The following is a 24,227-nucleotide window of genomic DNA, read 5'->3' on the forward strand; positions in this document are numbered from 1 at the left end:
AAAACATATTTGTGTTTTACTTCAAAATTTTTGTCTTTACAATGATGATGTTTGCAGTTTTTTTTGTAATCATTTGTGACATTACACTGTTAAATACTTGGGTTTTTCAATGTACTCTAAATCCTACACAAATTTCTATTCTGTGCACAGCAAAAATGCATTTTCAAGTACGTAGTTAAAACATTTAAAAGATTTGAAGACTTAGAAGAAAATATAGTTTTCTACCATAAAATATCACGTTTAACTCTTACAAATCTTATGAGCAATTTCTGAGTTGGCTCTACAGCCCAATTTGTTGCCAAGTATTTTCTGTTTGATGTTCACAATAAAAAAAAAAAAAAAACAAAGAACAAAAACAATGATTTTTTTTTACAATTAAGTCTTTTATAGATCAAATAGCTCACTTTAATTGTCCAGCCAACTCGAATGTTGAAATGCAATTTGTAACTTGTATTTTGATTTAGAGGCTAATTCATGTGAATTATTGCAATGTAATTCGTACAATTTGCTCATCAACCAATGACGGTTGGGTTTAGGGGAGGGGTTGGGTGCCACGCCTTCTTTTTACAATCGTACATTTTCATACGACTGAACTTGAATTCGTATGAATTAGCCATTAAACTGACAAAACGTAAAATACTTACGTTTTCTCGTAAGATCAGGCTGTAAATTTCCCATTAATTGTATTTTATTACCATCAACCCCTACTCCAACAATAAAATCCAACCGTAAAAACGTTAATGTAAAAACAGATCACAATCTGGAGTCTGGATCTTGATGGATAATTACAGCAATCTGAGCCTATTAGTAGGTGCAGAAGGCCCCTACTGGCTCATATCCATCAGCTGATCTCAACTGATAACGACCATTCAATCGAGTAGTATCATTCAAATCTAGTGTTGATTATACATTTTAGCATTTTAGAGTATGACACCCAAGATCCAAATTAGATTTCATAGTGCACAAAAACACAGCTTGAACATTCTACCGAACATCTTCGTTTTTCACACAAGAAAAGCGCATAGAACAGCATGAGAGTGAGGATAAACTGTTCTGAAGATTAGCTATCGTATTAAGAGCTAAACAGCTAAAGGACACCAAAGAAGAAATCACAAAATGGTAGTTAAAGCTTAAACATGGCCGTCAGAGAGAGCAGCACTCTCTGCCTTTGACAAAAGGATTCTCTCTATCTCTTTCCAAGGCTTCGTCTAATGACCTTGAGGATATGGAAAAAAAAAACGAGTACTCTACGCACTCTATTAGATTAACAAAGTACATTCACACCCTTAGCAAACCTTCTAGAGAAATCTTGTGGTTGGATAACGACACCAATAAAACAAGCCTCACAAGAGTGTTGAGGCTAATTATGTGTTACAGCTGCAGTAAAGCTACCCCTAAGTGTTTACCTCAAACATGCACATGGAAGCAGATATCTGTGTGGGATGCTCTGCGTCCAAGCAGTGCAGTCTATCATGTTCAGAAACACTGACGCATACTGTGCATGCATTCAAGTCGGAAAAAGGCGACGTTGGTGAACTCAAAGAAATGATTTTTTGCTGCTTGTTCAAACTACTTATTTAAAATGTGCTGAAACAACACAATTTAGGACTTATTGTCTTATCTATGATAGATAATTAAGACTTATCTATCTATCTATCTATCTATCTATCTATCTATCTATCTATCTATCTATCTATCTATCTATCTATCTATCTATCTATCTATCTATCTATCTATCTATCTAGTTTAAGATCTACTTAAATTATTTACATCAATGGAGTGGATTTGTGTTGGGACAGCATGAATGAATTTTGTGAAGACTGTTTTTATACAGTGTGTGCAACAGATTTCTAAACGGAGGGTGTGAATTAGAATGTCTCAGTTCTGTGTGTATGTTGGAAATTTAGTAAGAAAATAAGATTGACTTAAAGTGTTAATAAAATAAGGCATATTTAGGGGAAGATACATTTAAAAGTAAAATACACTGAAAAAAAACCTGATTCAGTAGATTCACTAAATTGTTTTGAGGTAACTGGTTGCAAACAATTCATATGGGCTGAATTTAAACAAACAAATTAAATTAGGAATGTTCATCTTCATTTGTTTGTTTAAATTCAGCCCAAATAAATGTTTGCAACCACTTACCTTAAAAGAGTTGTATAAATCCAATTAATCTTTTTGTCCAGTGTATTACAATACTGCATTACTTCTTTACAGTATGATATGCATTTATGTCCATTTCCACTGTCATAGGTACCAAAATATTGAACTGTAAGATTTTCACTTGCAGGTCCTTTTGTAAGTGTACCTAACGCAAAAACACTTCACTAAAAGGGTGGAGCTAGACTCGCTGCTGAAAGCTATTACAGAGAATCATCTCCAACACTGTAAAAAAAATTTAGGGTTCCACACAATTCCTATATGTTCTTCCTACACAAATCGATTAAGTAACTATATCATTTAAAAAAATAATGTGGATTGAACATAAAAAAATTAAGTTGCCCCTAAAAAAAAGACTTAAAAATGTGTAGATTCAGTTCATTTTAAATAAGTAGTTTGAAAATGCAGTAAAAGTAATGTTTTGAGTGAGTGCATTCAACAAGACAACACAGAAAGCACCATTTTTTAAATCCCTCATAATAATGCAATTGCCGTGTTTCAACTTGCCTACCTACACTATGATTTGTAAAGAAAAATTACAAGCTTTTGAGTATGTAACAGAAAAGTACGCAAGTTTTGGAACATACTACTTCCTCATTAATAGACCGTTATGTTGCTCAATTACATGCTATCATTTCGACACATCCACACGTCTTTCAATACTAATTTACTACCATTCTAAAGAAGAAACAGCATGCAAAGAAATCTCAGGTAATCACAGAAATATGCATTCAGAACTCAATGGCCAAGCATAGATTTATAAAAGTTGACAGTTGTTGCAGATTAAATATAATGAGGAAAACTATTCAACTGATTTAAATATTTTCTACTAGGTCAAATATTAATTAACAGTCATTCTCTATTAAAGCTTCTCCACTAAACGGTTGTGTGTATACTCCATATTTTTTAGTTTGTGAAAATGTTTTACATGCATTTGCTGTTCTAATTGAATTTACTTCCAAAGTACAATGTATTTTGGGCAATATAGCTTCACGATATTGAAAAAATCTGATATTGCGATATTTTATTTTTCTGAAATATATATTTAATTCACAAGAAAGTTTGAAATGCACTTTTTTTTCCTTTGGAGTTTAACAATATTCATGTACAAAAATTGAATAATCACAATGCAAAGAAATGCTCTTCTTGTTTGCTTTGTCTTGTTTTTAGTCTAAATATCTACAAACTCTTACAACAAGAAAAAATTTTTGTTTTGTTTTCAACTTTTCCTTTATAAAGTTTAAAACAAACAAAATTATCTGTCAGTAGTGCAAGTAAGAGAACATGTAAATCGAGCAAAAGAAAATGAAAAAAAATTCCATTTAAATATAGTAATTAAATAAAATTCTGTAGGTCCTGGTTAACCATAATTCAGACTCAACATTGCATATTTTGTGATGTGACAACTGCAAATACGCACATTGTGATATCGATGCTGAAACAATATATTATTCAGCCCTAGTGGGCAATATTAGTGATTAGAAAAAGCATGGATCTTCACCGAAAATATTAGACCATTCGGGTAAATTTATAATACTTATTTCAACACACTTTGACTTGAGGCATGTTAATTATATTTTCAACAATATCTGATTGGCCCGTACAGCTTTCTTCTTCTAAGCGAGAACTGTGCCGATCACAGCTTTCTGGTGTACACCATGCCATGTGAGAAAGGGAACTGATAGTAGTGTTCAAGGTTCCCGAAACCATACTGTACTACACTGAAATGTACGGCTAAATAGACACAAAGCATTAGTTACTTCATAAGTAAACAAATTCGTTATTAATTTAAAGTAATTTCAATGCTATCTAACAACAATTCGTAACTTTTTGATTTAGTGGCTATATCGTATGAATTCGTTCAATCTCATTTGTACAATTTAATATGATTTGCTTATCCCTCAATGTGGTTGGGTTTAGCAGTGGGGTTTGCCGCCTTTTTAAAATCATATATTTTCATACAACTGAACTCATACGAATTTGCCCGAATTAGCCACTAAACTGTCAAAACGTAAAATACTTACATTTTCTTGTGAGATCAGGCTGTAAATTTTCTATTAAATGTGTTTTATTAACATGTACCCCTACCCCAACACTAAATCCAACGGTAAAAACGGTAATGTAAAAACAGATTTGGATCTGGATGGATGATTGCAGCCATCTGAGCCTATTAGTAGGTGCAGAACGCCCCTACTGGCCCATATCTATCAGCTGATATCCACTGATCACGGTTATTTAATCGAGTAATATCATTCAAATCTGATATCATTCAAGTCCGAATTAGCCACTAAACTGACAAAATGTAAAATAGTTACGTTTCCTCGTGAGATCAGGCTGGTCATTTCATTGCTTTTTCCGCTGGACTGGGTTTGAATGCATGCTACATATACAGTTAACATGCATGCAATTTTCCACATTATGTGACATCGCCAAATAGACCTGGCATGTAAAATACAGCATTTTTTGTTTTATTCTAAAAAGATTAAGTGCACTTTAAATACCCAGAAGATGCACTTATTCAACCGTTAAGAAGAAGTGTGTGATGTTGGACACTTCAAACACTCAACGGTCACAGGTGTGCTCACATAGCAAAAAGGGTGGAGCTATCAGACAATGATGTTGGATTATTTTATTTATTTTGGATTGTGAAAGCAAAATTCCCCAACGAGAGTGATTATATCGCCTCCTGATAATAAATGCGATTATACTCATGGCAGGTATTATTTGGTGGTGTGGTCATTTATTTCACAAATTTGGCAACCGTCAAACGACATCAGGAAAACGATTTGAATTTCCGCTTAGTAAAAAAAAACATAGTGTTCCATTTGGGACAACACTACTTGCAGTTCATATACTATGCTCTTGAGTGTGAGTGCATCGTGCATAAGTGCAAAGTGTATAGTGTGCCATTTGGGACTCATCTAAAATCTTTGCATGATAATTTAAAAAGGTTGAATTTATTTTATCACAAGCCAGACTGGTTGTTGACGCCATCATGGCCACAATCGCTAAATATACAGAAAAGCAACCTTGACGTGGAACAAACTGATTTATTTAAACCTGCTATTGACTTTTGAGGGCCAATCAAACAAGCTTGCTGACTGACCTTGAAGGTCCCGCAGGATATGACATCATGTTGGCATCTGGCAAATTGACTGATAGCGTGTCTGCCATAGCCTTTGCTTCATATGACCCCGGGCTTTGACACAAAATAAGGCTTGATTGCATGCTTTAGTGGAAAGTACACACACATACATATCCAAAATCACTCACTGAGAATGAGCTATCGAACGGCGTCCATTACACAACCGTCTATTATAAGAATTTTCACCACCACCAGTCTTTATGCGATTCCCTCCAACAAAAACATCAATCACGTCAAATGTATAGTTATAGATATTTAAACCTCACTGTTGCCATCTTTACCTTAACATCAAAATGGCAGCATAGTGGATTTTCTAGAAAGGAATCAAACAAAATCACAGCTGAGTTTGCAAACCTGATTTGTCTCTGGCGAATGACATTCCTGCTACTCTAAACATCACCTGCTGTGCCCTTGAAGCCTCAGACAGACTGGTATCTCAGGATGCATGTCCCAAGGGCATCGCAGCAGAGTCGCCCTCTAAGAAACATGCACGTCATACTAATTGCCGACAACCCCAAGCACCTGAGCCTCTCAAGAACGGGTCACCTCCGTTTTCAATGTGACAGCAGGTAAACCGCCCACTAAAACCCTATCTTTCATCCATATAATGATATCATGCATCTGTCCATCTTGTTACTATTTCAGAGGGCAAAACATTGGCTGCAGTGTAGTACAGTAAAGCTTATACTGTTTAAAAAATAAAAAAATATCTACCTTACACTGTAAAAATTATCTGAAAATGAATAGTTTCCGTAATTTGTGATTCGCTAGTTTTGTCCGTTTATTTACAATTGTGAATTGCATTTTGAGACCTTGACCTTACAGCTAAACTAAGAGACTTTAATTTACATTTTAGTAGTTTTAAATAATATAATTTATAGGTAATACATAGAGAAATAAGTCTGTAAAATAACTGAAAATGTTTATTTAACAAACGGTTTATTACAAGATATTTGTAGTGTAATATACAACACCAACCCAGACTATACTGCATTAAAAATGTTCCTAAAAGTCACTTTTTTGTATCTTTTTCAATGTTCAATGTTGCTAGAAGAAAGGTTAAGATCACATAATGCAATTCAAAAGCATAAATAGAGAAAAATAAAAACACGAATCTCAAAATACGGAAAACGGATATTTTTCAGATAATTTAAGGATATTTTTTAATATCACATTTCAGAGATTACATTGCATGACTAAATCAGGGAGTAATTCCAAATGATTTTAGTAACACTTTACAATACTGCATATATAGTTAATGTTTACTAACATGAAGGAACAATGAACCATACAGCAATTATTAAGTTCAACATTTACTAATGCATTATTAAAAACCAATACTGTGCTGTTTAACATTAGTTAAAGCACCACGTGTTACCATTAAGTAATGACAAACAACTGTATTTTCATTAGCTATCATTAACAAACAAAAAATGAATACTGTAATAAATGTATTGTTCGTTGTTTATTCATGTTAGTATGTGCATTAACTAACATTAACTACAGTATGTATTCCCTGTTGTAAAGTGTTACCATTATTTTAATTCAATAACTGTCTCTGATTATTCCAGCACGGAGCTGGTTTGTGGCTGTAGAGGCATCTGCTGTGTAAAAACATATGCCAGAGTAGTTGGTGGTTCATTCTGCTGTGGCGACTCCTGATAAATCAAGGATTAAGCTGAAGAAATATGAATTGTTTTTGATTTTTTGGATTATTTTAAATGAAAATGTGGTTGTTTTATCTTTAATGTTGATAAAATAGGCAAAAACCCAATTGTTGAATAAAATTTGTAACCCATTGGCTGGGTATGTTCATGATAACTTCCCTCAGCCGTGGCCTAATAGTTAGAGAGTTAAACTTGAGTAACAAGTTCGAGTCCTGGCACCTGCAGGGATTGTAGGTGGGGGAGTGAATAACTACAATTTTCTTCACCCTCAATACCACGGCTAAGGCTCTGGGTGCGTGTGTGTGTTTGTGTGTGTGTGAGAGAGAATCACTTTAGATAGAAGCTAAATGAATAAATATAAACCAATACTAATGGCATTATGTCATTCATTGTAACTATAAGGTCTGGCCAATCACTTTTATGTTCACAGTTGAAGACACTGATCTTCTCCTCCACCCTCCCCACCACCTCATTGCTCCTCCTTGTCCACGAGTTGGGGGATGGCTCCAGCCCTGCCTCCATCTTCCAGCAGGAACAGCTGAATCCCAAAGATCTAGACTAAAGACAGGGGTCTTTGCAATCAACTAAAATAAATTGCTGTAACATATTACCATCTGTTAATGCTTTATGGAATAAATATCATGTAATCCTTCCCCCTAGAATGTCTCTGAGGAAAAATTGTACTCAAATTTGACACTCTCAGTGATAAAAACTGCATCACGAGACCATTGCATGAAATTAATGCAGAACATGGACAGCCAAAGTATACTTTGGGCTTGGCAGAAGTGGGTATTAAGGATGCAAAGTGGCCACAATGTTGGCAAACGCCCTTTCAAAAGCCGAAATTCTCAAATTGGATACTATCTTTAAGATTTAAAATGGTTGTTTGTGCGTGCATTTGCTAAGTCTGCAATATTGTAATCAAGAGTAAGAGTGGGTAAAAACCCAAGATTACCGACTACTAATGAGATCCTAAAGTGTGCATTTGATTTACACTTTAAGTCTCAGGAGAGAATTGATGCACATGGCGCATACTGTGTGTTGATATACACATATTCATACTATATAGAATAGTTTTTAATGGTCACAAATTTTTCAAATTAACTATACTGCATGCATTTTTGGACACAGCTTGTGTTGCCTACTAATTATTAAGTAGGCAACACATTCACTAATCCCTATACAGTTAACCCAGTATAAAATGAGGCCTAATACAATACATATGTCCATAAATCAGTAAATTAAATCAATGCAATGACTCTCAATTGTGCTATCTTATATTTTCTAGAAATATAAATCTGTCGATAAGTATTAACATTATAAAGAAGTGTATACTAGAATTGAAACTACACAAATCATTTAGAACCTATTACTGCAGAAACTGTATGTTAATAAGTATGTTAGATGTTATTATGGATGTTATACAGTTGAAGTCAGAATTATTAGACCCCCTGAATTATTAGCCCTCCTGTTAATTTTTCCCCAATTTCTGTTTAACAGAGCAAAGATTTTTGTCAACATATTTCTTAACATAATAGTTTTAATAACTCATTTCTAACAACTGATTTATTTTATCTTTGCTATGATAACAGTGAATAATATTTTACTGATATTTTAAGACACTTCTATACAGCTTAAAGTGACATTTACAGGCTTAACTAGGTTAATTAGGTTAACTAGGCAGGTAAGGGTAATGAGGCAAGTTGTTGTAAAACGATGGTTTGTTCTGTAGACTATCAAAACAAAATATCGCTAATAGGAGCTAATAATTTTGACCTTAAAATGTTTTTTTTTTTAAATTAAAACCTGCTTCTATTCTAGCCAAAATAAAACAAATAAGACTTTCTTTGGAAGAAAAAATCAGACATACTGTGAAAATTTCATTGCTCAGTTAAACTTCATTTGGGAGACATTGAAAGAATAAAAATTAATTCAAAGGGGGGCTAATAATTCTGACTTCATCTGTATGTAGTTATGTATGCTATCCTATCCAAACATATTCACCCACCAATAAACATCCACTTGGGATGATATAAATTGCCAGCAAAGCACCTGCACCTCCAATGAAATGACTGGCTTCCTCTCTCACGGTGACTCCAGGTAACCACCTCTTGTAACCCCATGGTTCACCTTCATGCTCACTTCATTCCCCTCCTGAATCACCCTCTCAAACCCCAGCCCTTGCTTTTGCCCCTAGCGCTCTGTGCCAATCATGCAGCCTCTAGCTACTGATTGATTGGCTCACGACCAATCAATCACCGGCAGCTGTGCGCATATAGTCCCGCCTCCTCGTCACAGCCGCCCAATCGCGGCGCTTCTTCGGGAATTTCCACTCTCATTGATCAGCCTTCACTTTGACGCAGTCACCGACCGTTGAGCCCGGTTACCCCTCCGGGCATCACGACATCACGATATCAGCATGTCAAAAACGACACAGAGACCGAGACACAGAACATCGCGTCATGTTGAAAGGTACATCTTGAGGATGATATGGCCTTGCGTTACAGCATCGCCGTTTAATTTCAGACCAGCTGATTTGTAGATCTTGGTAATACCATTTTAAATAGGATAACGTTACTGCAAGGTCGCAGATTAATAACCTAGAGGCCATTTAATGACGAAAGGAATTCAATATTTTGGAGCTTGGTGAATCAGCAGACACCCATTTTGACGCAGTTATACGCATCTTCTTACCGATAATGATTAGGATTTATTGTCATAAATGTAATACAGAAGTTTCATAGTCGACTGTGAAACTATTGAAACGGGTCAGCCCAGATGCAGTCATCCCAAATCCATATGCTCCCCCACCCCCATCTGTGGTTAACGCCTTACATTTAGGAGACTGACAGAAATTCTCCTCAGGCAAACGACCTGCATATAAAAATGACTGAGGAGAAATGGTTAAGATGTCGCCTTTCCAACTAGCAACCTGAAATGGTCTATATATAAACCTTGGGTTTCAAAAACAGATGTTTTCTGAATCTAATATAATGAGGTAACTTAAACCCAATGTAAGTTTTCTGGTGTGATTTTAAAATCAGACGTAATATTGCCTCACAGAAATGGTCATTACTGCGGTCCTTATTATATTCCTAACGCGCTGTCACGTTTGACAGAAACAAAAAGAGGCAACAAATAACCATAATGTGAAACTGAATACGAAATATGATAGCATACATGTATGAATTTCAAACATATTATATAAATATACCACAGTTCATTATTATATTTCATCTGCAGTTCATTTTTTGCGTTCACCTCAAGACTGAGGTATGACACATACCAGTCTCTCAGTCTAATTACAAGCAGAAATCATTAGATATTATGGTGTAATAACCTTATATGACAATGTGGGTGTGTACCATGTGTGTAAATTCACTAGAATATTTCATTTCTGTCCTTTAACTGCATCATGACGCATCGGACTGGGCGCAAAAAATGAAGCATCCGACTTGACGCAATTGCCCAATCGTGCGGCATAATTTCACAATGTCAATGATGTTAAACCTGCATCCTGCTGTTAAGATAACCGACAATATTACGTAAAATGCACATTATAGTTAGCAACAAACATTGCGTTGATTGAAACATAAACGCACCTGTTAAATGCACGTAATGCAGCCTAACGTTACATACATGTCATTAAATCTCAGCACCAGCAGTTATCGATGACTGAAACATCCATTTCAAATAGACTCTTACCCCCATTTTGGAGCCGTCAGTCGCTGTTTCTTCAGTCTGTCAAACGGCGTTTGCTTTCAGTCAAGCTGGACACAAGAAAAAATGAAGCTCTTGCACGGATAACGACGGGCAGCGTTTGAAGGACCCTCTGTCTATAAATGAAATCTATAGATACTTGGAGTAACCATGCGTAATAACGTATTAGAGGGGGTCTACATACAGAAAAAACGTAAAGAATGGGCCAAGCTGCATTGGTTTTTAAAAGCACATGTGGCTGCTTTTGATATAATGATAGAAGAGCATATGCAGCGCAGAGGATTATGAAGCGTCTCTGGCTGAATGATGCCGGCGAGATGAAGAGCCGACGCGCTCAGTCTGCCTCTCTGTGTCCCTCCGCCGCTGGTGCTCCATCCATGCCGCGCCACACAGCTTTTATCCCTCCGCGTGTGGAAGTAAACCGCCTGTAACATACATGCATGAATGTGAGGTAATGTTCTAGAAGAATCCGGTTATAGAAGAATATTACAAGTTTAGATTGAAAAATTGATGTCAGCAGACACTTACTTGATTGCCTACCATATTTAATAATGGATAATAATGCTGAATCATGGCCTAAGAGGTAGACATGTTAACATTCGACGGTACAATACTTGGCATACAAATGCCATGCTAATGCAATATGGAAATCAGTACATATATATATGTAAAAATAGAATGACAGTTAGAAATAGTTATTATTCTTAACTATTTGTAACTTGTAAACAACAATACATCTTAAAGGTATCCAAAAGTCAGAATTTTGGCAAATATTAGTCATTATACTGATGTAAGCATGAATAATTTGCTCAGCAAATCTGCTAAATATAATTTAAGGAATGGCACTGTGGTGACATATTTCCATCTAAATGTAATAACACAGAAATACACGAACTAGTGCATGCTATACAAACACGTCCAAGCATTTGCAATAATTAATACCCTCATTTTAGGGTTGATGTATTAAAAGGCATGTATTAAAAGCACCAGTATTTCTGTGGTGAAATGATCCAAAGCTTCTTACACATCTTAAAGGTTTTTCAACATCATTATTCATTGATTACAGCTAATATTACGTTGTTGATTGGCAATGACTTTCTTGTTTTTTGATATGTTGTAACTTGTAAGCCTGTTCCTAAATAACATTTGATCTAGAAATTACCAAAAGATCATTTAACGGATAGCATTATGGTGACTTTACCATCTAAGTGTCCCATAACCCCAGCTATTTTGAAGGTGCATGCTATTGAAATGTTCAAGGATTTACAGAAGATATTTTTTTTAGTCCACAGGAATTTGTTTTTTTTGAGGGAAAAATGGTGAAAATTGGAACTGAAACCTGTACACATTAGCAAAACACCTTGCAAAAGTTGTCAATAATGGTTATTATTTATACAAGAACAATGCTTTCCTCATCTTATGTGTTGTACAGAATGACTCTGATCAACTACTTGTCAAAATAATTGTTTTAACTTTATGATGATCCATATCTAAAAGCTCAAAATTACATTAGGAGTTTTATGTTGGATGTTATGCAAAACGTTAGTTTAGCATTAAAATAGGTTCTATTTGTGCGCTGTCGCTTTAGTGTGTGGGAGAGAAATACAGTTATCATTTAAGCATATCTCAAAGCATCATGGTACTCTTCTGGTCATAGGGGGTTTGGAGTGTATATTAACAAAACACAACCTAAAACTTCCCAAAAAGACATCTTTGTAAGTAAAAGTCATTATTTGTTGAAAGTGAAATTCTGAAAGTGAAGTGATGCAGCTGGAAGGGCATTCGCTGCATAAAACATATGCTGGATGGGTTGGCGGTTCATTCCGCTGTCGCGACCCCTGATTAATAAAGGGACTAAGCCGAAAAGTAAATGAATGAATGAGGGAAAGTGGAATTCTGTACCCATTTTAAAGCTGTTAATCACCACGTGTTTAGTTCATGGCAAATAAATATGGTTATTATTGACACACGTGTGACCTTGGACTACTAAACAAGTCTTCAGTTGTCCAAGTATTTTTGTAAGAATAGCTAACTATACATCTCATGAGTCGAAATGATATTTTAAGAAGAATATTAATGAATATTAAGAATATTCAACGTTCCGTGAAGACATTTTGTAAATTTATCAAAACTACCGTTAATATATTAAAACTTTCAGTTATTAGTAAACACATTGCTAAGAACTTTTTACAACTTCAAAGTTTGTTTTCCTCAATAATAATATTCTATTCGATTAATAGCAGATTTGAACTACTCATATAGTTATTTATTTACCAAATATTGTCCTATCTTAACAAACAGTGCATCATTGTAAAGCCTATATATTCAGCTTAGTGATCTCAATTTCCTTATGACTGTTTTGTTGTCCAGGGTCAGATATTAAAGCATAATTAATTAATTAATTAATTAAGGATATATTTAAAAACAATTAGACCAAAAGATGGTCTGCACTGTTGTCTTATAGGGATAGTTCACACTAAAATTACAATTTACTCATCATTTACTCTTGTAAAAGATGTTCCAAACATATCTGAGTTTCTTTCTTCTGGTAAAAACAAAATTAGACATATTGAAGAATGTTAGAAACCGCTAGACATAGAAGGAAAATAAAAAGGAAGTTACCAGTTTCCAAAGTTCTTTGGTATATCTATTTTGTGTGTGTGTTCTACATAAGAAAGAATTTCATTAGGTTTTGAAAAAAGTGGAGGATGAATAAATGATGACAGAATTTAACATTTTTGGGTGAACTATCCCTTTAAACATGCGCGCTTGTTGTGTGAGAACCAATGAGGTTAATTCTTGCATATCACATGGCACATTTGAGCTTCTGAATGATGGCAAAAATAGTTTGATTGTGGTGTTTACATGTTTACACTCAAAAAGCAGCATTTACAGAGGATCTTTCAGTCCATAATATTGTTGTGATATTAACGTACTGTAAACTTAGTAACTAAATCATTTTGACTAAGGTACGTCTATAAATACTGAAAGAGTACTACTGATGACATTAGCTAAATTTGCTATCTGAATAAACATGAATAAAGAACACTGATCACGCACTTACCAAATCTGTACAGACAGGACAATCAACACAGATTGGAACCGCATCTTTTTTCAAAGAAGATGAGCGGCAAATCCTGATTTTACAATTTCCAGATGCGAAAAGCTCTCGGGTAAAAAATGTTTTTACAAATGTATTTTGTCGCGTGTTAGCAGACCACTGTAATCCACACATGAGTCCAGCTGCGCTCTCATAGCGGGAAGTGAAAACAAAACCTTCTTTGCAGCACATTTGTAGGATCTAATCTCCATGACGCAGCTTAAAAAATTTCAAACAGTATAAACGAATTTGCTTGAAGTAAGGCAAAAACAACCAACTTTCAATTTTTATTGAAATATATGTGTCGTAATAGTGTTTTTTGCAGCGTGGGACATATATTATGACTGTCAACATTTCAAAAAAATGTGTTTTGGCTTTTCGTTAAGTATTTTTTACTTATTTTACTTTGTATCAAATAAACCACAAAAAAATGTAAATGACAAAACAGAATGTAATTATGTTATATTTTTAGTGAATTACTGCACCAAAGTAACCCATTTTGATACTTAGCACATGTTCTAGTAGACCAAACAATTTAACAGTGTCATCTGATCTCCAGAAACGGATTAAATCTCCAATCTTTATGGGTGTATTAGTTATAAAGCAAATATAATAGACAAAAGAGAATAATGCAAATAGTATATACATATATATAAAATCTGAAAACAGTATATACAAAATGAGGAACTAAATGTTTAATAGGCAATGTTGGTTATATTTGACCGAAAGTTTCTTTCAGCGAGGGATTGTGCAGATTTCTATTAGTCATATAGACCGGGTATTTGAGTATGGATGAGGTGGGTTGGCAGATACGGGCAAGCAGAGATCCAGAGATTAGGTATTTTTAAATGCAGTCAGAAAAAGTGAGTCAAACCCGAGGACTGAGAGACTTATAAATGAGCTGAAGAGACAGAATGAGTCAGCCATCTAATCAGAGTCTGGATCCACAGAAAATAATCATAAAAGACATGCAGAGACGGAATAACAAAGATGAAATGAGCTCAGGATGACAGGAGCGTTTCACCAGGTGCTAAGAATAGATTAATGAGGCCTAAAACAATCAGGGTCACACCATTAATCAGAGAAGAAACATTTCCAGGATGGATCTTGAAAGCTACAGCACCATCACCAACAATTAATATTTATCCAAATGCTCAGTACCAAACAGCAGGAAACCTCACAGTGTGGTAGATAACAAGTAAATCGATTTATAATTTTCATTAACTTTATATTCCGTTTAATTTTCATTTAAAGGGTTGGTTCCCCCCAAAACCTAAAGATTTAATCTCCCTCATGTCATTCTAAACCCATATAAGAAATACATTCACCAGAACACAAATTAAGATGCTTTAATCAAAGAGATTTCTATTGCTTCTTTGAACATATTTATAAAAAGGTCCAAAAATGCATCCATATGAAATTGAATGGTTTAACTCTTTAGTCTTTATGTATGCATGCAAGTCTTTTATATGATGAACAAAATTATTAATTAATGCAATTTTAATTCACATATATTAACACTGATCATATAAGGTAAATGTCTACATAATTGAAATTTGGTCGAAGACACTTAAAGGGATGTTTTAGCCCAAAATGAAATTTTCCCTCATTATTTACTGCAATTCAGTGGTTCTAAACGCTCATACATTTCTTTCTTTTGTTGAACATAAAACAAGATATCTGAAGAACGTTGTAAAAAAGCAGCCATTGACATCCATAGTAGAAACCAAAAATACTATAGAAGATGATGACTGTTTTGTTTTAAACCATTCTTCCATATATCTTCTTTTGTGTTTAACAAAAGAAAGAAACTCAGATTTAGATTAAGTGGAAGATGAGTAAATTATGACAGAATATACATTTTTGGGTCAACTGGCCTTTTTAAACATGCTTGCTTGATGTGTGAGGACCAACAAGGTTAATTCCTCCATGTCACATGACACATTTGAGCTGCAAGAACCAATTCATTTCCATTAAGTTTCTAGTAAGCGTTTTTTTACTGGTAAATAAGGTGGAATTTTTTTATTAATTCCTACTGTTAAATGTTGACATATATACACTTACCGGCCCTTTTTATTAGGTACACCTTGCCTTCAGAACTGTCTTAATCCTTCATGGCACATATTCAACAAGGTACTGGAAATATTCTTTAGGGACTTTGGTCCATATTGACATGATAGCATCACGCAGTTGCTGCAGATTTGTCGGCTGCACATTCATGATGCTCCATTCCACCACATCCCAAAGGTGTTCTATTGGATTGAGATCTGGTGAGTGTGAAGGCCATTTGAGTACAGTGAACTCATTGTCATGTTCAAGAAACCAGTCTGAGATGATTCGCGCTGAACCATTGGTACAAGGTAGGATGGATCCATGCTTTCATGTTGTTGATTGGAGCTGGGCGATCACGATAATTTTTTTCATATCAGTCGATATCGATATTTATCGTGATAAATGTAAAATCTTTATATCCATCAATAAGATTTTCAACATGCCAATGGCTTTGTGCAGCTGATTTAACACATTTAGTGAAATGTTTTAGCTGTCTGACAATATAAATAATAAAATAATAAACAAAAGAACAATCTTAATTCAGCATTTTCTTGTTCAAGTTTTCAACAACCAATAACCTACAAGTTATTGGATATTATTGTTCAACATCAGAAATAATAAATAAATAAATAAACCCGATTTGGAACAACGTGAGTTAGTAGTCAGAGAATTTTCAGTTTTGGATGAACTCTCCTTTTAATGGTGAATATGGTGAATTTAGGGTGAAATATACTTTAATGTATTTTATTTAGGGATGCTAATGATTACTTGATCTATTGATTGTCGATAACGCTTTAATTGATAGACATTATCGATGACTGATTAAGCATGGACATGTAAAGGTTTAGTTATGCTTTGCGCTGAGACGCATCGACGCATTACATCATCAAGTGTGTGCAGTTTACCTTACTTATGCCGTCACCCTCTTGACATCCCATATTGCGGGTTGCATAAAACCTTGTTATGCGCATATCTCCGATATATCCGCGCGTTTTAACCAAATTTGTCTGACAGACTAGCACGAATAGGTCTATGCAGACTCTCATTTTACAAATCGCGCACAGGGCCGGCGCGTCCATAGAGGCGGCCTAGGGCGGCAGAATACAGAGGGCGGCGTCCCAGACACAACCCTCACCTCTCCCGCTCTCAGTTATATCCACGTCTAGAGCAGCATCCGCAACACTAAGCTCACCACCCAAGCCCTCGGTTATATCCGCATCTAGGGCGGCGTCCGCGACACTACCCTCACCACCCGCGCCCTCAGTTATGTCCGCGTCTAGGGCGGCAGAATAGGGAGGGTGGCATCCCTCGACACCCCCACCCAACCCCCCGGTTTCACTTTAGGGTTGAGGGCGGCATAACCGTCCTTTGCCAAGCCCTGATCGCGCATCACAACGAAAACATGCGGGGAGCCAGCCGGGGAGCCTCTCCATTTGCACAGCGAGCTTCTGAGCTCCATCCAGGTTTATTCTTCCGAGGTAACCCAAGAAATCTATCAGTGCTGCGAAAAGACTGTCCAGTTCATGCTGTTCACATCGAGCTTAGTAAATGAATTAAAATAAAACCGTGAAAATAGTTTGATGGATTGTTTTGGCGCTAAAGCATAAAGCGGGCTTTTGTTAAAGTGCTTCACCTCAGATGTTATTCGTTCTTCTTGTTTATGCTGTAGATATCTGACCAACAAAATATACATCAAAATTAAGTTACACATTATACAAAACAAAATTCGTTACAAAAAGATACATTTTCAAGGAAATATGTTTATATTTATTTAGTTCGTGTCCGCCTTAAACAACTGCGGGTGGATGATGCTTCGCTTCGTGGAAAAAATGCTGTTGCTGTTGTAAACGTCTGTCATATATTTGCTGCATTTTTAATATGTCATTATTTGAAAGATTATGTCTTGAGCATCTGATTTCTCCTCTGTGATTATGTCCTTTAAATATGTAAAGGCTGGTTCTTTTACCGTCGATGAGAGACAATAGTGGTATTACAAATTTCAAAACAAATATTTTAATATTAAAAAGGAAACATAAGCTTAACATCAAAAGATCTTATTATTGTCTAAACAAATACCCTTAAATGGTGCAATCTGTAGTTTACAGCAAGCATCAAGTGTTCATTGAGATGTGATTGAGATTGTGTCGTCTGTCATATCTTTCGTCTGTCTTTTCGGGGGTTTTTCTCGGAGTCGTAAGGGCTTTCGAAAATGATGGCATGAGACTCTGCTGGGTAGCTGCGCTGGTTTGCCAACCCTTGTTGGACTTCAAAGGGTCCAGAGCATGTTCAAAAATGGGTTCGGAGTCAATCTGTCAAAAATTATAAGTTTTATTTGCTCAAGCAGGACAGAAACCAAAAGCAATACACTGCGCAGGAGAGGTTCAACTGTAAACTCTCTTTCAGAGACGTTTCCTTTTTATACCACAGTTGTTTACTCTATCATCCTTGCCTTCCGTTGATCTTCTCTTGATGGTTGACCTCTAATGCAAATGTCACCTTAGATTTACAGTACTTCTTCATTCTGGGCATGCGATTTGCTGTTCTTTGCAATACTACTTCTCTATTTCTGTGCAATTTCACAATAATCAACACTTTTTAGGTTGATTGCTAAAGCCCTCTCATGCATGAAAAACATGTAAAAGTTTTATTTTAACTGAAAAACACCACAAATGTATGTCTGTATTATCTTAGCATCTTTATAAGGGTGGTCTTGTTTTACATGGTGAAACAGGTCGTGGTGTTGCCTGCTTTTGATGATACGAGTCGTCTGAGCAGTTTGCGATGCCAGTTGCTCTGTTTTGTGTCGGATAGCGAAAAAGTAGCTTATGAAGTCTAGTGAAGTTTCTTGTCAACAATGTCTGTGACTCTGACCTTTTTTACCTTATTTCTTTCTTACTCCTTTCAGTGCAACTAACACTGTATGGCTGTAAACTTGTACGGCGTGCGGCAGTCGGAAGGGCAGGCTGCAAAATGCTTGCGCAATGTTACGCATAGTGCGTAAATATTATCAAGCAATTATAGAACTGTCATTATTGTTTCATTGAAAAATTTTATATCGTGATAATTATCGATATCGAATTATCGCCCAGCCCTATTGTTGATGACAAATTCTCACACTACCATTTAAATGTCGCAGCAGAAATCGAGAATTGTCAGACCAGGCAACGTTTTTCCAGCCTTCTATTGCCCAATTTTGGTGAGCCTGTGTGAATTGTAGCCTCAATTTCCTGTTCTTGGCTGACAGGTGTGGCACTTAGTGTGGTCATCTGCTGCTGTAGCCCATCTGCCTCAAGGTTGGGCGTGTTGTGCGTTTAGAGATTCTCTTCTTCAGACCTCGGTTGTAATGAGTGGTTACTTGAGTTACTGTTGCCTTTCTATCAGCTGGAACCAGTCTGGCCATTCTCCTCTGACCTCTGGCATCAACAAGGCATTTGCGCCCACAGAACTGCCGCTCACTGGATATTTTCTCTTTTTCGGCCCATTCTCTGTAAACCCTAGAGATGTTTGCGTGTGAAAATCCCAGTAGATCAGCCGTTTCTGAAATACTACCAGACCGTCTGGCACCAACAACCATGCCACATTCAAAGTCACTTAAATCACCTTTCTTCTCCATTCTGATGCTCGGTTTGAACTGCAGCAGATCGTCTTGACCATGTCTACATGCCTAAATGTATCGAGTTGCTGACGTGATTGGCTGATTAGAAATTAGCAAGCAGTTGGATAGGTGTACCTAATAAAATGGCCGGTAAGTGTATGTAAAGAGTAAAAAATGTTCACCACGGAATGCCATCATGTCTCTTTAAAAGAGAAAATACACAAAACTATTTTTTTTATTTCTTTATGAACGTTTTAAGTCATCAAACTTTTGGTTGAATAGATTTTATATAAGTGGCTGATATTTCATCAAAATATGGCATCACAGGGGCGCAGTGGGTAGCATGATCACCTCACAGCAAGAAGGTCGCTGGTTTAAGCCCCAGCTGGGTCAGTTGGCATTTTTGTGTGAAGTTTGCATGTTCTCTCCGTGTTGGCGTGGGTTTCCTCCGGGTGCTCAGGTTTCCCCCACAGTCCAAAGACATGGTGAATTGAATAAGCTAAATTGTATGTGTGTGAGCATAGTGTTGGGTTGCATCTACTATGTAAAGCATATGCGGGATAAATTGGCAGTTCATTCCATTGTGGCGACCCCTGATTAATAAAAGGTCTAGGCCAAAAAGAAATTGAATGAATTTCATTAAAATATCTTGATTTGAATTTTATATCAAATCATAATGAGTAAATGTTGACAGAATTTTTATTTAGGGTGAACTACCAATTTATGGCTTATATAAACAGTATAAGATGTTTTCTTGTCTTCAGAGAAGTGGTTGGTCAGTCTGCATTTACATGCGATTAACCGAAATGCACTGTGCAATCCATAGCATTAATTTCCAAGTGTGTTCTCAAGGCCACACGAGAACACCCAAATGCGGTGTTGTGATCAATAAATCGTTTTCGGTTGTTTTAGCAACCCGAGCTTGCCATCTGTTTATGTCCCATTGAGACTGGTAAACAAAGTTCTTCTTCTCCAGAGAACAAATTAGCTGACAGCACCCAAGCCACACTATATACTTAACCTCTTTTTCATTTCATCCTCATTCAGGTCCCCATAGCAACAGCTGCTAAGTAACCTCGCCCCCTAATCAAGCTACTGAGATATTGAGAAAATGATATGTGGAGATGGAGTCAGGGGGGCTGAAGGACATTTAATTAACCTTTCGAAGCCAAAACTTATAATTAAACCCAATAATTCTGACTTTTTGAATGGAGAAGTTTCAGTAAAAAGCGTAATGTTTCGTTTTATCATATTATAAACAGCACTATTGATTGAAGTGCACTCATTTTTGTTGCCTTTAGCTACTAGCGGTACATTATATGCAACATCTTATGTCATGAATGATTTATCGATCCCTGAGGTGAATTGTAATGGTTGTAAACAGTGCAGTTGGAGCGTGGCAGGCTGAATCTCAACCACAGTGTTCTTTAGATGCATGCTGGAGAATCGACTATAATGTGATTCATTGCTGTATCTGTTTTTGTCTCTGACTTCACATGCATTCAAGACAGTACAATTGGTTTTTAATCTGTATTAGATGTCTAAATCTTTAGATCCCTAAACGTATTGGATTCCATTTGATTTTGGGGTAAGTACGCCTCAAAATACTCTCACGTAGCCAGACCTCAGACTGACGGCTGAAGGTCTGGGAACTTTTGTAGCTTTGAATGGTTAAAGATCGGCCACTGTGTTATTTGACTGACGACCAATCACTTCTTGTTTTGTGCTGCGCCATGTTCGTGGGTGTGGATGTGTTTTTAGAAGTTTATAACAGAGGCGCATCATATTCTAAATCAGGGATCACCAAACTTGTTCCTGGAGGTCCAGTGTCCTGCAGATTTTAGCTGCAACCCTAATCAAACACACCTGAACAAGCTATCAAGGTCTTACTAGGTATACTTGAAACACCCAGGCAGGTGTGTTAAGGCAAGTTGGAGCTAAACCTTGCAGGACACCGGACCTCTAGGAACAAGATTGGTGACCCCTGTTCTAAATGATCTGTCAGCAAAACATATTTAGAATCAGTAGAACATGTAGACTTTGTTCTGAAATTAATTCATTAAATATGCAACACATTTCTAAATAGAGAACAGGTAGACTAAGGCCGTACTCACACTAGGTACAGTTGCCTCGAACCGGGCCAAAGCACGCTTGTCCCCCCTCCCGTTTCCCCCGACCGCCCGCGCTCACACCACAAACGGGCTTCGGCACGCTTACGTCATCGCTGCTGGGCTGTTCAGTGAGAAGCGCTCTCTCACTCAGCAGCACAGTGGAGCATTCTCTAGTTATATCGTTTTAGTCGTTTGATATGCCGTCAAATATTTCACCAAACAGTCCTTAGGGATGCAATGACACGCAGTCAGATATTTCGCCGAACAGATCCGCCACTTTTGGCGCTCATAAACAATCATAAAGCTCTCGTGCTGCAGGATTAAGGAGGTCTGCTGAAGGCACGCAGCTGTCGTGCTGTGAGGAGTTTGCGTCTTTAATAAACTACGACAGTTTGCGTTCACTGAACAGTAAGAATGATTAATAAATCCATATGAAACAGCCCCTTAAAAGTCACGTCTCGCTTTCAGTTTCGGGCTTTGGCGCGTTTTGCACTCACACACAAGCGTACCGCGCCAAAGCCCAAGTGAACCGGGCTCAGGCACACCTCTTCCAACCGGGCCAGGGCCGGCCAAGTGAACTGTGCTTGAGTCCGATTCAGCGCACTCACACTTCTCAAATGATCCAGGAAACGGGCCTGGGCACGGTACGGATGGCATAGTGTGAGTAGGCCCTAAGATGACTGCGTGAAAAAGTTTTCTTTGTTGGTAGTTGGGAAAAATGATGTTTGTTTAAACTACTTATTTAAAATGAGCCAAAATAACACAATTATTGATGTTTTATGAGGGGACAACTTAATTGTTTTATGTTTAATCAACTTAAAATTTGTAAAAAAAAAAAAAAAAAACTAGCAAGTTAACATAATTCATTTCATGTTGTCCCAACACAAATCAGTGTTAAACCCCGCATTTTTACAGTGTGATTAGTGTTTTAGAATTTAAATTTGGTCTCAGAAGTTTAAAATGTGATAACCTTCTATATAAAATAAAGCAAATAATAGCCAAAATTACATCACATCTCTTTTAAAGACTTGGGCTCTGTTTGCATTACAATTACTTGTACTCTGACAAAAATTCCAGAAATGGAACCCAAAACACTGTCAAAACATTTCACGTTACTTCAGTGGTTCAATTGTAATCAGTCAAAGCTGCAAGAAAACTTTTGGGCAGCAAAAAACTGTAAAAATAACTTTGTTCACCAAGGTCTTCTGGATCAGATGAAAGAACACGGGAAAGAATATGTAGGTGAACAAAGTCATATTGACAGGTTTTTCTTAACCACACAAATGTGTACTTAGAGCTTCATATGATTACAGGACAGGATCTCAGGACTGTTGCTCTCGGATTTCATCTAAAATATCTTAACGTTGTGTTCTGCAGATGAACAAAGGTGTCTGGGGATTTTTAGTTTTGGGTTAACTAGTCCTTTAATGGCTACAATTGTCTGAATTCCTTCAATATCGTTTGTATGTTTTGGTACCGGTCAAGCCTTAGTGACGTTACTTCTTTCTATAAATTGAACTATTTTGAATGTCTGAGGAAGGAAAATCGTAGAAATTGGCCATTAATTTACCAAAATGTAAAAATGTTATATATTCCCATGAGACCGAGTTGACAGAAATGCACGTAAGTTCCAAATGTAAGGCCTTGGATTAAACCACTTGAATATTATTTAAAAAATATCTGTAATTTTACAGTTTATTTCTGGCAGCTGGGGTGCCGGAAAAAAAAAGTAAAATAACGGCAGTTAAATTACAGATATTTACTGTAAAATAACGGAGATTAAATTACAGAAATTTTAATTTAATGACATTTCTGTAATTTAATGTCACTTATTCTATGGTAAATTTGTGTAATTTAACGGCCATTATGTATATATATATATATATATATATATATATATATATATATATATATATATATTTTTGGCACCCCAGCTGCTGGAAATAAACCGTAAGTTTTTGATTTTTTTACAGTGAGGAATAACTTTAAATCCTGTTGCGAAGAATCAATAATATGGTGTGTTTCTACTTTCAATGGAGATGTGGAAAACAAAAGTCTTCAAGGCTGATTTATACTTATGCGTCAAGTGCACGCGTATGCTCTTTCGCAGCTTACGCGTGGACGCATAGCCCTCGCGTGGCCATCGTCGACGCTGATGAGCACCTGTCAAAAAATGTAACTATGCGTCGTAACGACACATAGCGCAAGCTCTGTGATTGGTCAGCTTGATAACGCTGACGAGTGTAGCTGGAGGTGAGAGCCGCGCGAGCCCGATGTAGCGTGTGTTTACAAGTGTGGAGTCCCATGAAGGATGGAAAGTAGTTTTGTGTTTACCTGTGATAAAAGTTGTTGCACGTCTGTCGATTCCTGCCTCAAAATGAGCGAGTTTGAGCCACTTGTACAGTAAGGTAGCATTCAGAAAAAAACAAAACGCCAGCGAAGAAACTCAACTCAGAGGAAGATAAAACCCTACTGTCAGCTATAATGTTTCGGAAGTGTTATTGCAGAGCAACAGAAACACTGTGCAGAAGTATAAACGCACAGCTACGCGCGCTACATGCACCGTGGGTTGTGCCGATCACTTGATGCAGAAGTATAAAATGGCATGAGGGTGTGTAATTGATAACAGAACTGTCATTTTAGGGTAAACTACCACTGTAAGTCTTGTTCTTCCTTA

The 24,227-nt window shown here is 36.6% G+C and overlaps 1 protein-coding gene and 1 long non-coding RNA gene across 3 annotated transcripts in view; one reads left to right on the forward strand and one right to left on the reverse strand.

Annotated features, from left to right (window-relative positions):
* atp1a3a (ATPase Na+/K+ transporting subunit alpha 3a) overlaps positions 1 to 11,033 on the reverse strand; it is a 57,415-nt gene extending 46,382 nt beyond the window's left edge. The window contains exon 1 of one of the 2 annotated variants that reach the window (XR_015516183.1): positions 10,678 to 11,033. Coding sequence is in view for 1 of the 2 variants with exons in the window: in NM_131684.2 (NP_571759.2) it covers positions 10,678 to 10,683 (6 nt within the window). In the remaining variant the exon portion in view is untranslated. 2 annotated transcript variants of the gene reach the window in all.
* The window catches only part of LOC148679765 (uncharacterized), a 22,670-nt gene continuing 7,746 nt past the window's right edge, over positions 9,304 to 24,227 (forward strand). The window contains exon 1 of the long non-coding RNA XR_015945315.1: positions 9,304 to 9,444. This is a non-coding gene — a long non-coding RNA (uncharacterized LOC148679765). The remainder of the gene's footprint in view (positions 9,445 to 24,227) is intronic.

This window comes from Danio rerio, chromosome 19 (genome assembly GCF_052040795.2).
Source record: "Danio rerio strain M-AB ecotype USA chromosome 19, GRCz13ab, whole genome shotgun sequence".
NCBI lineage: Eukaryota > Metazoa > Chordata > Actinopteri > Cypriniformes > Danionidae > Danio > Danio rerio.